Below are 15768 nucleotides of genomic sequence, written 5' to 3' on the forward strand. Positions count from 1 at the left end.
TTATAAAGATCCCCGGGAATTTATAATATTGGATTTCACTTAGGGTTTTTGGCTTGATCAAAATTCATTTGGTTATTCAAAGTGTGTTGAATAGAAATAATCCAGTTATGATTTCAGCCATTCTTTGAAGAATGAAACAAGCACTGCTTTACATCTTTGAATGAGAAAGAGGTGTAATACCAAGATCCAGAGGAAATTTCATTCCTCCTTGGAATGGGCAAACTCAAAGCTGGGGACAGGCAGGAACTCAGTGGGAATTAGGAATTCCCTGCCCCAGCTAAGCTGCACAGATGGGGAGCTGGGCTCCAACAGAAAGACCTCTATGTGTGCTCAATCATGTCAAGTTGGCTTTCTGTCTAGTGTGTAACGTTGTTTTCTATATTAACTTTTTAAAATATTCATTGGGATTGAGACAGAGGGAAAGACTGACAGACAAGTACACAGAGGGACACAAAGTGAGCTGCCATCGGCTGCTTCATTCCCCAAATGTCCCAAGTGACTGAAACAGACAGAATAAACCTAGGATAAAGCCAGGATCCTGGAACTGCAGGATGCTCACATGAGTGGCATGGATCTGTCTTCCACTGCATTCCCTGGCACATTAGCAGGGAAACCAGATAGGAAGCAGAGAAACGCAGACTCCCAAGAGGGCTCCTGTGGGATGTCTGCACCATAGGTGGCAGCTTAACCTGCTATGATGCCAGACTCCATGATTAACTTCTCAGTTCATTTGGGCTTAGACTTTTTAGAAATAATGTGAGGTGGAAGTACATGCTGCTTTCTCATGTAAAAGTAACAACACGTCCCTAGTTCATTTATTATAGAGCCACTGAACCCCCTCACTGCAAGAAAGCACATTCATGATTTAATTAAAAGTTTGTTCATCTATTATTCTACTTTCAATCTTTCTCTTTTGTTTCATTAGCCTTATAGTCTAAACCATTCAAAGTTCATTTGGTATCGGGAAACAAGTCATCTTAACAATTAGTGCTCTGAAAAAAATGTGTGTGTCAATGGCTCAATTGAATATTCCTCTACCTCCAAGTGCCAGGATTCCATATGGAGGTTGGTTTGGGGCCTGTTTCACTGCTTTTCCAGGCCATAAACAATGACCTATGTTGGGAGTGGAGGAGCTGAGACTTGAGTAATGCACAGATGAGATGCTGCTATTGCTGAAGGCAAAGACCTAGCCTGTTATGCCGCTATCCTGGCCTGTTTATTTTATTTTATTTTTTTATTTGAAAGAATTACAGAGAGAAAAATAGACACATAGAAAGAAATATTCCATTTGTTGGCTCACTCCCTAAAATCTCTCATGGCCAGAGATGAATCATCTAAAGTGAGAACCAGCAGTTTCTTTTGGTTCTTCCACCTGGGTACAGGAGCCTAAGGCCTTGGCCTGTCCTACCCTATTCACTCTACATTGGATAATAGTAAACCAAAAGTAGTAATTTGCATTATAAATACAATATTGATTAACAAATAGAAAATTAATTTCTGATGAATTTTTGAAGATTTATTTTATTTTTTGAAACACAGAATTATAGAGATTGAAGAGCCAAAGGTCTTCCATCCATTGCTCTACTTCCTTTGGTGGCAAAACCCAGAACTCAGTCAATCTGAAGCTGGGAGCCAGGAGCTTATTCAGGGCTCCCTCCTGGGTGCAGGAGCCCAAGGACTAGTGCAATCCTGTGCTGCTTTCCCAGGCCATTAGCAGGGACTGGAGTGGAAGTGGAGAAGCTAGGAGTAGAACCAGGACTCACAAGGTACACTGGTATCAGAGGCAGAAGATTCAATCCCTAAGCCACCATGCCAACACCTCATTTTCTCTATTAGTTGATTGGGCAGAAGCCTTAAGGGAACAATACTCCAAATTAAATGAAGTTTTCAGAAATTGAAAAAGAAAACAAATAAACAAACAAAAACAATAAAAAAAACCCAGAATTTTGGATATAGAAGCTCTCATGCACAACTTGCCCATTTATTTCCTAATTATTATAGCTCTGAATATCCAAGGGAGGTATGATCCCTTCATCAACATTAAGGGATACGTTGGTGAACAGAATATTAGTGCAATTGAAAACTATGTCAGTGCTATTGTTTCATAAGCTAGGAACAAATGTGTGATGTTTTCCACTGAAATACCTGCATAGTTGATAGCATTTAGGGCAAACAAAATTAAGAGTTTAAGCATGGAAGATAAGATAACCTTGTCACCATGATACTGACAGACTTGAATAAGAATCAAACCCAAAAAAGCTTTTGTTGTTAACAATTTGTCATGGGCGGGCCCAGCGCGGTGGCGCAAGTGGTTAAGGTCCTCACCTTGCATGCCTCCGCTTCCCGTCCAGCTCCCTGCCTGTGGCCCGGGAAAGCAGTTGAGGACAGCCCAAAGCTTTGGGACCCTGCACCCGTGTGGGAGACCCAGAAGAGGCTCCTGGCTTCGGATCGGCATAGCATGGGCCGTTGCGCTCACTTGGGGAGTGAATCATGGACGGAAGATCTTCCTCTCTGTCTCTCCTCTCTGTATATCTGCCTTTCCAATAAAAATAAAATAAATCTTTAAAAAAAAAACAATTTGTCATGGGATCTAGGATGTTCTTCTATGTCCAGGCAATGCTGTTACCTGTTATGAACTGAACTGCACTCTCCTCAGTTCATATATTCAAACTTTAATTCCAATAGAATTATTGAAGAAGGTCTTTAAGGAGGAATTTAAGCTTGCGTAGATTCAGAAAGGGAAGTCCATACTTGGTTAGGATGCTTTCTTTAAGGGGGACATCCACTGCCCACCTATGCATGCTGAAAGGCCACACTCGTGTTAACACTGCAAGGCCAGGTTTTTGAGCACACTGAAAGGCAACACTCCTGTGTACACTGAAGAACCATGATCCTGCACACACTGCAAATGTGACTTTCAAATAAGAACAAACAAAAAAATGTTTTAAAAAAACAGAGATGCCAAAATATTTCTAGAATTTAAAAGGGATTATCTGTGATCTGAAGCTCATAACCAGGTGAAAAAGTTTGCAGGAATCAAAAAGAGACTTGAAGAATTGGTGAACAAGTTCATCACATACTGATGTGTGTTTGAGAGCCTCCTCAAACACACAAGAGGAACACAAGTTTTTTGCCAGAAGCATAGAGGAACTCACGGGGCACCCAGTCTCTAAGGTCATCATGGTCTGAATCATTTCACAGTAATATTTGCAGCTAGCTGTTCTTTCCAAAGAAACATTGTATAGCACAACCAATGTAACACACACATATATATATATATATATATATATATATATGTAAAACACATAGCCAGAATCATACTAAATTGGGAACAACTGGAAGATTTTCCACTAAGATCTGAAACTACATAAGGATGTCCATTTGGATCAGTGCTATTCACTATAATTTTGGAAGTCCTTGCTAGAACTATTAGTCAAGAATAAGAAATTAAGGGAATTCTAATTGAAACTGAAGAATCAAAATTATTCCTGTCTACAAGGACATCATTCTCAATAGAAGACAGAAAGAGTCAATCAAGAGACTACTGGGGGCACGGCGCAATGGTGTAGTGGTTAAGGTCCTCGCCTTGCAAGCCCGGGATCCCATATGGGCGCCGATTCTAATCCTGTAGCCCCACTTCCCATCCAGCTTCCTGACTGTGGCCTGGGAAGGCAGTAGAGGACGGCCCAAAGCTTTGGGACACTGCAAACACGTGGGGGCCTGGAAGAGGCTCCTGGCTTTGGATTAGCTCAGCTCCGGCTGTTGCAGCCGCTTGGAGAGTGTGTTATTGGACGGAGGATCTTCCTTTCTGTCTCTCCTCTCTGTATATCTGCCTTTCCAAAGAATTAAAATAAATCTTAAAAAGAGAGAGAGAGAGAGAGAGAGAGACTACTGGAACTCCTTAGAGACTTCAGCAAGGTTTCAAGAACATAAATTGATGGCACTCGTAGGCACAAACAATTCCATAGCTGAGAAAGAAATTATAAGTTCAGTCTCCTATAAAGACTTAAGAGGAATCTCAAATATGTTGGAATTAACAATGTGGAAACTGCCTACAATGAAAATTACAAAACATAAAAAAGAAAAAAGGTCACTAAAAGTTGTAGACATCTCCCATGTTCCTGGATTGGCAGAATCAATAACATTAAATTGTCCATATATTGAAAGTAATATACAGATTCAAAGCAATTCCAATCAAAATCCCAAGAGCATTCTTCTCAAAGATAAAACAGAAGACACAAAAGTTCACCTGGAAACTAAAGACCATGAATAGCCAAAGCTATCCTGAAGAAAGAAAATCAAGCTGGAGGAATCCAAATTCCAGACCTCAAGACATAGTACAGAGCAGTGCTCATCAAAGCAGTCTGGTACTGGTATAGAAACAGAGAATAGCAATGGAACACATGAGAAATTCCCAAAGGAATCCTACACAAATACAGCCAATCATTCTTAGAGAAGAGAATTGAAAATATTCTGGGGAAAATTCTGGTCTCTTCAACAAAAGCTGTTAGACACTGGGATAGCAGCTTGCAGAAGTAAGAAGCTAGAACCTCACCTGTCACCTTACAGAAAAATCTGCTGTAAATGGATCAAGGACCTAAGTCTGCACCCAGAAAACATCAAACTATCGAAAGAAAACAGGTAGCACTGTCCAAGATGTAGGAATGTGGAAAAACGTCTTGGAAAGGATACCAAAAGTACAGGCAGTGGAAGCCAAAATAGACAAATGGGACTACATGAGAGGGAGAAGATTCTGTACAGCAACGGAGATGATCAACATAATGAAGAAGCAATAATAAAATGAGAGAATATCTTTACACACCACACAACCAATAGGGGACTCATATCCAGGATTTACAAAGAGCTCTGAAATTCAATGGCAGCTACACAACCATGTGAATAAATGGGAAAACTAAATGAACAGACATTTTTTTCAAAAGAGCAAATCGAAATGGCAAAAAGACATAAAAAGTGCTCTGGATAATATAAATGAGAACCATCCTGAAGGGAGACAAATGTGAACCCCCATAGCAAAATGGCTTAAAACTTCTACTGCTTATGGGCACTTATATTTAGGGAAAGAAAACAGTTTATAAATGTAAGAGAAAGTTTCTTGTAAAGGCCCTCTGTTTGTAGAAAGACTGAGTTGCCCTGATCGTTTCACTGGCCTTCAACAAAAGAACAAAAAACAATTGAATTAGTACTAGGTGAAGGTGGTCGTAATCAATGCATGAATGATTATAAGAGTTAGTAAAGAATATATGATATAAGCCCCTAAAATTTCTCTCATTCAAAGGCTTTCCTTTTAATCTTGTATTCTTGATATTTTAGGTAATATTAGTTTAGGTTTACTGAAAATTGATTTTGGATATAAGTAAAGCACCTGTCACTATGTGTCCATTTGTGCTGCCAACCGTGAGTTCCTGGCTTCAGCTTGGTGACTGCAGGTCTGAATTGGTAATGGTTTGTTCAAAATATTTTCTTTGAAATAAAAATAATAATGTTTTTAGGATTGTTTTTGCAATCATTCTCTAATAACGAAGTAAAAGTGAAACAGTTGGGTGTTGTGCAAATCTTGTGATGATTGGTGTATAAATAAAGAAGGCAGCTTTTTGACTTGTCCACTATCAGCCTCATGCCATAGTGGTCCATGCCTTGTCTTTTCGTCTTCTCGCTGTTACATGCATCGCTCTCAAGTCAGCTGGAGCTTGTCTCAAGCAACTCTCACTGCTAACTCACTAGTTATGGATCCTGATTGAGTGAAACAAGCTTATTCTAAGACTTAGATTTTTCTGCTTAAGGAAGAGATACTCATTCTTTAGATTTATTTTCATAGTCAGTTTGAAAGTGGTTTACTATAATGCATGTTCAATTTATATTTTATTTTTGTAGTGAATTTTGTTTAAGTTAGAAACATGGTTGCACAGGCATAGTAATGTACACACTGAATTAGTGGAATAAGTAAATTAGAAATTCTGAGTCTCCTGAGAGTATAAATGGGAAATTCTCACGGGATTAAGAGGAATTATCTTACAACAAAATCCCACGTGTTATTTTTTCCCTTATGAGGCAGTTTTTTTCCCTCAATTAATTATAATATGAAATGATCTTGAAGTCCTGATTGAAAATGATGTGAAGTATGGATAGTGTGAGGTATCTGAGGCAATATTTACAAGGATGTAATGTAATGTAATACAGAACACAGTCAAGACCAAGAATTGAGGCCAGCTAGACTGCATTGCACCTTCAGGTCTGTACTTGACTTAGTGACTTGTCAGAGAGGGTTTCAGCACAATGGTAAGCATCAATACAAACTATGCTGCTTTTCTGCTTTTGCATTTTATGTGTAAATTTTACATAATAGCATATATAGATGCATTGAAAGATTTATTTATTTTTAAAATAGGAAAGTGAGACATACAGAGAAAATATGGAAAGAAAGAGAGAAAGATCTTCCATCTGATGATTCATTCCCCAAGTGGCCACAAATGCAGGAACTGGGGCAATCTGATGCCAGGAGTAAGAGCTTCTGGGTTTTGCTCACGGGAGTAGGGTTCAAAGACTTTGGGCTGTCCTCAACTGCTTTCCCAGGGCAGAAACAGGAACTGGATGGAAAGAAGGGTGGCCATATGGGATCCTGGCCATTGCAAGGTGAAGACTTTAGCCACTCGGCTACCATACCTGGACCAATAGTATGTACGTTTTACCAAAGGCAATAATATATAGTGATGTATTTCCATTAGGTGGGAAAGCTTTGATGAATTGTCCCATCAATACCTGAAGACAAGAAGAAACACCTGACTTAAACATTAAAATGATTGTAAATGGCTTTTATACTACATAAATGTGAGGTGAAACGTTCACTTTAGCAAACTGTAGCCTTTTTGTCAACTAGAATATTCACTGCCCAGAAAGATTGTCTTGGCTTTTCCCACAAGGATGATTGTGTCAGACTAATTATTACGGTGTGGTCTTGGTTGAAGATGTGAGATCTCACATCACGTATATTTCTTGCTAAGCTCTGATATGCTTTGAGAATTGTAGGAAAAAATTCGAGCCTCAGTCTCTCAAAATTATTCCTTACATCAAGTATCTTCATTGCACTCATAATTTTAAAAACTAGATCCTTGGAAGAGAAAAAATGAACAGAGGATGGTATTTATGGCAGAGAATTTAATGAGTAGTAACAAATATCAATAAAATAATGAGATTAAAATATCAGTGAATGACAATCTTACAAGTAAATGTAATTTTTCAGCACTTAAGGAATTCTTGAAATGTATTAGTATACTGATTAATATAGCAAAAAAGAACTAAGTACATGTATTTCTTTATGTCTAAACAGACAGACAAGTTGTAAAATTCCTAGTGTCAAACTTAATGAAGATTTCTGATGCAGTGTGTGTGCGTGATTAAGTAGAATTTATTTCGCTTGATAAAAAGAAGAAAATTGTTCACGTTGGTTGGTTAAAACAATTATATAGGTAAAAGATTGATAATGAAATAACACACACGGTAAGAACATGTTTTTTAACAGGTGGATATGTTATGATTCATTCACCTTTTCTCTTTCAGCAATTCTGGCATCCAAAATAAACTTGAAGACTCACAATGCAAGGCTGAGATTGGATAACATTACCTATCAAAGAATCACTGAACGGTAGGGAATCCAATAAGGTATGACAAAAGCCAGGGCTTCTTGTTGGCCAGACCATGGAGGACTGCCACCCTGGGTGCAGAAGAGTGAAGGTGACCTGAATGGTGACAGAATAGACATAGCTTACTTCCCAAAGGTTCATTCTGGCTTTTATTAGGTAAGATTGTGAACATTTTGCTATAAGTTGGAAACAAACAAAGAGAATAAGCCAAAGGATTTCACACTTGCTTTTATGAGTCAAACACTGCATTACTTGGAGTAGGCAAAGAGATGAACAAGCTGAGATATAGCCTTGCTAATTTGCTGCTTATTTAAGAGCTTTTCCATAGGAGACAGGGTAAGTCAGACTTCACACGTATGTTAGTAGTGAACAGAAATAGAATTCATGGCAAGTACATTCTTTTTATATGTAAAAGGAAGAGGGATGTAATGTTTATTAGTAAGTGCAAATGAATGAATTGAGTGACATGGTAGCTCCCTATGAATAATGGTCTGCAGCAAAGACCTACTCAAACTTGTCACAAGTTATTTTACAGGGCATTTTGGCATTGTTATCAGTTATCACTTTAGTAGCTAGTTGGTGCAGGGACTATCAACTATGCTTAACAGCAGCACCGTGAACCTGGAAGTGGATGACTCTCCTTTGTCGCTGCTTCTCTCTGTAACTCTGCTTTACAAACAAACATTTAACAATTTTTTTAAAAAAAAGCTCGGTTCATTTCTTGTGGTCTAACGTGAAAAGGAAATTGCTTTAATTATTTAAATGTTTTTGGTTTACCTGAAAACCTGTAATACATAATGCTCCTCACCTTGCTATTACATCACGTGTTTTACAGGTTAATGCACCACTTCTTCCTTGGAGTTCCTTCATCAGCATCCTAAGAAACGAGAATAGGATGAATGTGACTGAATTCATCCTACTGGGACTGACACAGAATCCTCAGATGCAAACAATTCTGTTTTTGCTGTTACTGATTACCTATTTTGTTACTGTCTCGGGGAACTTGCTCATTGTTGTCACCATAATGTGCAGCCAGACTTTGGACTCGCCAATGTATTTCTTCCTGGCTTTCTTATCTTTGATAGATGCGTGCTATTCCTCTACCATAGTCCCTAAAATGTTGGCTCATCTTCTCTCAGAATCAAAAACGATCTCGTTCAACGCCTGCATGGTACAGCTCTTTCTTGAACATTTCTTAGGTGCTTCGGAAATTGTCCTCCTCGTAGTCATGGCCTATGACCGCTATGTGGCCATCTGTAGACCTCTGCACTATGTGGCTGTGATGAACCGGCGTGTGTGCTGCCTCCTGGTGGCTCTTTGCTGGGCAGTGGGGTTTCTCCATTCTTTTGGGCAAATTCTAGTTACCTTCTGGCTTCCATTCTGTGGCCCCAACATCATGGATCACTTCACGTGTGACATTTTCCCCTTGATACAACTTGCCTGCACTGACATGTTCCTCCTTGGTCTCTTGGTTGCTGCCAATGGTGGGGTGATTCCCGTGATCACCTTTGCCGTGTTGCTGATATCCTACGTGGTTATCCTGAGCTCCTTAAGGACTCACAGCAAGGCCGGCAGGAAGAAAGCCCTCTCCACCTGCAGCTCCCACATCACAGTCGTCGTCCTGTTCTTTGTGCCCTGCATTTTTATGTATCTGCGACCATTAGCCACCTTTCCTATGGATAAAGCCATCGCAGTATTTTACACACTTGTCACTCCCATGTTAAATCCTGTCATCTACACAGTAAGAAATGCAGAGGTAAAGAATGCCATTAAGATGATATTAAACAGGAATGCAAATTCCCATGACAAATGATGTGAATAAAGAAGATATTCCTATCATGATATTTAAATTTTGCTCATACTGTTTCTTTAAATAAATTCATATGTAGGATAAAATTAAATTTATAAATTAGAATAGTAGATGAACAACAATGAACAATAAAAGGGCTATAACAAGAGTGTACAGTGAAAACAGTTTCTGCTTTGGCGTCTTGATTCAATAAAGAGTTGCATGAATGCGAGCATGGTGACACTGTGAGAGTTGGTTGGATACCATAACAACTCCTGGGCAAAGGGCAGACTGCGTGTGCTATATGGACACCAGGAACAAAAGGATGCGTCAAGTCCCAGGCAGGATGGAGTGGGACATCATGAGATCTTATCACATTCCTCAGAAAAGCATGTAATTCAAAATTTATTCACTGCTTATTTCTGGACTGCTTTATTAATGTTTTTGGGCGAGAGGGGGAGTACTGCAGAACTACCTGCACCTCTCACATGATTATCACAGCACCTCTGCAAGAAGCTATTGTCATAATTATTCCAGTTATGTGGACAAAGGGGGATGAAGCTTAAGCAAGTTACATAACTGTCCCCAGTGTCAAAGTTGCCTTCATCTGCACCTGAATCCACTGCTCTTGTTAATATTTCAACATGTGTAAACAGCAAGGCAGTGTTTACTTTAGACTCCCTTTTGCTTTTTAATCTCTGGGAGTTCCCTGCAGAAGGGCCCAGAAAGCTCTGATGGGGTTAGGGGACTATGTTCACCAGCAGAAAGAACCACCAGAGACAGTCTGATGCAGCATACCCTTTATTGTAAAGCAAGCATTTGCTGAGAAAGGGGAGGCAGAGGACGTCTCCTGACGGTCCTCCCACCCAGCAGTGACGCTGTGCTTCACTAGAAGGCATGTCTATATCTCTGGACCTTGGAATCACGTGGTAGGTCATGTACAACATACATGACTGGCAGGAATGCCCCAGGTGGCAGGTTGACCATGCTGCAATTTGACTTCTCAGAGTTGCTTACCAAGGAAGACCCAGCACAGGTCATCCAAGGACAGAGGAGAGAAGCACCAGTCTCACCTGCACGACCAGGGAACTCGCCAGGTTGGGGTCTCAGTTAGCCAACACCATTGTGAAGGGTTCCCCGGGGAACCCCGTGTGCTGTGTGCCTATGACATCCCACATGGGCCAGGCAGGCAGAGATCCAAGGGTGATCTCTCAAAATAGCCAACTGTGTGCTCTTCCTTTGTAATTGTAGAATGGCGTGATATGCCTGTGAGCAGCTGATACTCAGAAAGCTGTGTGGCCAACTGGAGCGTAACACAATGTAGATTGTGACTTACAGGGAAGACCCTCCCCATAATCTCTTCACACACACACACACACACACACACACACACACACACACACGATGCAATATTTAGAACTAGAAGCTTCTTGTTCTGTTGTTTCTGTGCCTTTTCCCACTCGATGTTTGGATCTTTATTTGTGAGGCAGCCATTATTCTGTCTCCAGGAATTCATGGTCAGCTCCCACTGACATCGACGTAAATCTAATCAAGCCCTTTGCCCTTTGTCCATTTTATACTATTGTAGGATCTGGGCAGCTCAACTAGGAAAGTGGAGAGGTCCCAGAGAACATTCTTTGCCTGGCTTTCTGGATGTTTAACAGGGGATGGAAGATTAGTTAACAGGTCATCCTGAACGGACTTTAATTAGTATGTTTGGCCTGCTCATTTCCTATTCTGATATCGGAGGGTCAGAGTTGAAAGACAATTTTAAGACATTTCCAAAGATGGTGCTTCAGTACAGTCGATGCCCATTTCTACCTTTTGGTCAGTTTCAATGTTTCATTTAAATCTTGACTCCTACCAGCACAGATATCATGATAGCACAATGTTCATGTGAGCTATAAAACTCACCTTCGTGCCATGACCTCAGCTTTCTTAGATTGTTGTTCCACATGTTAGAGTGATCATATCCTCTGAAGTCAATTCAGTTAGGACCTATTTCTAATCTAAAAACACATGTGATTTACGGAATATGATTCTCTGTAGAGATTTTTCTGACTTTTTTCAGTCAATTGGAAATAATTTCAGACATTGATGCAGGCTTCTTTGAGTACTTTTAGTAGAGAGTTACAGAATGTCTCATGATTGGTGAAAGCAGACAGTGTTGTGACACAGAGCTATTAAACACTGCTCTGAGAATATAAGGTTAATGAAGCTTCTGCTCCGTGGAATACTACTCAGACATTAAAAATAATGAAATTAAACCACTTGCAGCAAATGGTCCCAAATAGAGACTATTATGTTGAGTGAAAGTTAATCCCCAAAAAGACCAATAGCATATGTTCTCTCTGCAACAAGCAACCTTCATGCAAAATAGCCCTTTCAGTGCCATTTTTGCTGCAACTCACAGATTTTGATAGTTATGTTTCTATTTTCATTTCTTCAAAATAATTTCTCTTTTCTTATTCAATTTCGCTGATGTTTAGGTCATATAGTAGCATCATTTTCCTCAAGAAGATTTTTTCCTTTTTTTTTTCACTGACACATTTGTCATGCAGTAGCATGTTAGTTAACTCCACGGTGCTGTAAATTTTTTAACTCTATTCCTGTTGTTGATTTGGTTCTATGACTTTTCCTTTAAGGAAATGTAGAGTAACTGTGTAATAGAGACTCCCATGCCAGAAATGAAGGTGCAATTCAGCATGCATCTCTACTTCCACATCAAAGATGGATTCCCAATGTCACTGGTAAATATAGCTTTAAGATAGAATGCTGGGATATCATCGACTGTGTCTGCAAAGTCAGGATACAATTAACTATGAGGATGAAGACTTAATGACCACGTATGCCAGACTACAGTATTGTAATAATATAGAGGAAAGCAGGCAGGGTAGGAGGGAATTTGGGGAGGGAGTAAGGGAAATTCCAGAACCTATGGAATTGCATCATAAAATAAAAAAATAAAATAAACCGACATGAAAAGAATAATAATGTAAGATTTGGGTGTTGCTTCCTCTTTTGCATTGTCAGAAAATATTGTGCTCTGTTGATTTAGATTTTTCGTGGCTAAAATGATGCCCATCTCTCATTTCATAGTGATATTGTTATGGTAAATTTACATGACTGGAATAAACACAGTAGATAGCTTTGGGTCTCAATCAGGAATGTAATTGCTTTCAGCATGCTCATATTACTCTGCCTCCGCTGTTGGCATCAAAAACAACTACTTTATAAAAGTACTGAATCTCCCTTATTTTAAGTACTAAAACCATCTTGGTGTGAGGTACTGATATTGTAATGAGCTCATAAAGCTCACTTCAAGTAATCTGGAAACAATGTTGAATGTTATGATAGTTATGAAGAATGAACTTAGAAACACGAAAATATTATAAATGAAAAGTTTAAACGTCAGATAGTCACCAGCCATTTAATTATAAAATGATTAATATCCAGAGTCCATACCAGGTCCATTTGTAATTAAATATACAGAATCACTAGTGATTAACTGTATTAACTGCTGTGCTTTGTTTCTCTGATACAGTGTGTATCATCATAAGGGCTTAGAAACATCCTAGTAAATAAAGAGGAATGGCTGCAAAAGTTTTCTTCTAATGCACAGTTCAGAAAGGTGAAATAATTGGGCCTTGGGCAAGATCCACTAATATTAATGAAATACCCTTGAGATCCAATTAGCTGTAGCTAAGAAAGTTCACAGAATGTTCTTGCCAACAGGGTATGGAGAATCCCCTTGAAAGGCTCAAGAGAAAGGCATTACCCAAAGACAGCATTTATATGTCAACAGTCACTAAAGCTGAGTCTCTGACATGTCAACTCTGACAGCTTTCTGTCTTTCTTTCTTGACGTAACAGCAGGTGCCTCAAGGCCTGTGCATGTCTGTATGTCAGACAAACATATAGGTGAGATGATCTTAAGGAAGTGAAATGAGTTTTACATTCTTAGAGCTTGTGGTGAATGTGTTCTATGCAATGATTTCCTTTTTGTTAAAATGTTTTCCACTCAGTTTATTCAAGGAGGATTAGTGTGACGTCAGAGAGAAAAGAGATATAGTGATGGCTGTTGCTTCCTACATCTAAATTACTTTATTAGTCAGGTCTCAGTCTTACATTATGGGTACCACATTCTTCTCTGACCTTTTTGACAAACAGTCTCAGGATAAGGAACAGGTAAAATTGCACTTGTTGTTTCACATGTGTGTAAACATTTCTTCTTGAGAGAATAAAAGTTAAAGAAGATACAGTGACTGGGTCCTATGGTGGATTCACTTTCTAATTTTGGATCTGTAGAATTTGTAAATATTGTCTGTGCTTCTATTGAATGTCTTTGCACTTTGTTAAGTGTTTGCTTTGCTGTCCAGAAGCTTCTTATCTGGAAATCACTCCCATCCTCTGGTTCACTCCTGAAATAGTGTGAATCTGTTTATCAACTGGGGACTGCAGCCAACAGCCTGGAACACAAGCTAGGTCTCCCACAGGCAGTGGCAAATCTCATTATTGGAGCCATCACACTTACATGTGCGAGGATGCCTTAACAAGAAACCAGAGCCAAAGCCGAGAATCCAGTCTACGGTGAGATGTGGATTTAGCCAAACCTCTGCTCACCGAGACATGTATTTTCAAAATTTTAACACATGGAGGAGTACATGTAAAAGGTTTTGGTAGATTTCCATAAACTGAAAAAAAAAAAAACTACCCAAGAATTCTTTAACTCCAGTGTATTGAATTTGTAATTGTATTGGGTGAAAAAACCAGTTTGCACATGTTATGTGGAACATAAATTTGAAAGACAAGCAAGAGGAAATAACTGCATTACATTTTTCTTGAGATTAATTTGTCTAATACCATGCTGTTCCATGCAGGAGACTGATACTCTCATACTCACTCTGCAAGATAAGCAATCAGTGATTAAACTGGGAGGCATTATCTTTTCAAAAGTTTGCTACACGTAAAGTACATAGTGACAAGAACGTACTCCACAGACACAGGGACTATTCTCTGTCCGTAGTACAAAATGAACAGCATCATTTCTGGATGACTCATTAGGTGTCTTCCTCTTTCTGTAGGTAATTTAGATCCTAGCGAGGGGTCACTTTGTGAATGGCTCACCTGGCGTCTCCCCATAATGTGACCGAATTTATTCTCTTGGGGCTCACACAGAATCCACGCTTGCAGAAGATACTCTTCGTGGTGTTTCTGTTCATTTTCCTCTTCACCCTGCTGGCTAATCTGCTCATCGTGCTCACCATCTCCCTGAGCCCCACCCTTTCAGCTCCCATGTACTATTTTCTCACTTACTTGTCCTTCATCGATGCCTCCTACACCTCGGTCACCACCCCCAAAATGATCATCGACCTGCTCTACCAGAGAAGAACTATCTCTCTGGGTGGCTGCCTGACTCAGCTGTTTGTGGAGCACTTCCTCGGGGGATCCGAGATCATCCTTCTCATCATCATGGCCTATGACCGCTATGTGGCCATCTGCAAGCCCTTGCACTACACGACCATCATGCGCCAGGGGCTCTGCCGCCTCCTGGTGCTCATCGCCTGGATTGGAGGCATCCTGCATGCCACTCTGCAGATTTTTTTCATGGTCAACTTGCCCTTTTGTGGTCCCAATGTCATCGACCACTTTATGTGTGATCTCTTCCCCTTGTTGAAGCTCGCCTGTGGAGACACATACAGGCTTGGCATGGTGGTGGCAGCCAACAGCGGAGCCATGTGCCTGCTCATCTTGTCCATGCTGCTCCTCTCTTACGCGGTCATCCTGCGCTCTCTGAAGTCCCTCGGGTCCGAAGGACTGCGCAAAGCCCTCTCCACGTGTGGCTCCCACGTGACCGTCGTCGTGCTCTTTTTCGTGCCTTGCATCTTCACCTACATGCGTCCCGTGGCCACCTACCCTGTGGACAAGTTGGTCACTGTGTTCTTCGCAATCCTCACCCCGATGCTAAATCCTATCATTTACACAGTAAGAAATACAGAGGTGAAGAATGCCATGAGGAGTTTGGTGAAGAGGAGAGTGACTTAATCCACTCAGAATGCCAAGAAAATGATGACAGATATTAGCGGAGAGCAATATATCTGTGGTCAAATGTGCAAGAGATTAAATTTTCCAGATCATTGCAAAAATCAAGCTTGCAAATAATCATCTAAAAGGTGGGCTGTGTGCTTTGGGTACCTTTTAATATTCTTAGCTGAGGCTTTCAAGTTCATATGCACACATTCTGGATATGAGGTTGAACAGCTCTGAATCCACTGTTTGATGACTCTAGCATTTCCTCTGCGTTCTCTTGCCTACATGTGAA

General features: G+C 40.1%; 2 protein-coding genes across 2 annotated transcripts; both read left to right on the forward strand.

Annotated features, from left to right (window-relative positions):
• Positions 1-8550: 8550 nt before the first annotated feature.
• Positions 8551-9471, forward strand: LOC121172184 (olfactory receptor 4C46-like). Its single transcript, XM_041004025.1, has one exon. It carries the CDS (start codon positions 8554-8556, stop codon positions 9469-9471), a length of 918 nt encoding a protein of 305 aa, XP_040859959.1. The 5' UTR covers positions 8551-8553.
• A 5093-nt stretch (positions 9472-14564) lies between these two features.
• On the forward strand, positions 14565-15491 carry LOC121172221 (olfactory receptor 140-like). The gene has a single exon (XM_041004073.1). It carries the CDS (start codon positions 14565-14567, stop codon positions 15489-15491), a length of 927 nt encoding a protein of 308 aa, XP_040860007.1.
• The last annotated feature ends 277 nt before the right edge of the window (positions 15492-15768 follow it).

The sequence above is a fragment of the Ochotona curzoniae genome, unplaced genomic scaffold (genome assembly GCF_017591425.1).
Source record: "Ochotona curzoniae isolate NIBS_2020 unplaced genomic scaffold, NIBS_Ocur_1.0 scaffold_3171, whole genome shotgun sequence".
Lineage (NCBI taxonomy): Eukaryota > Metazoa > Chordata > Mammalia > Lagomorpha > Ochotonidae > Ochotona > Ochotona curzoniae.

Coding starts and splice junctions, on each gene's coding strand:
- LOC121172184 (XM_041004025.1), top strand. CDS start 8,554: ATGAATGTGACTGAATTCATCCTACTGGGACTGACACAGAATCCTCAG.
- LOC121172221 (XM_041004073.1), top strand. CDS start 14,565: ATGGCTCACCTGGCGTCTCCCCATAATGTGACCGAATTTATTCTCTTG.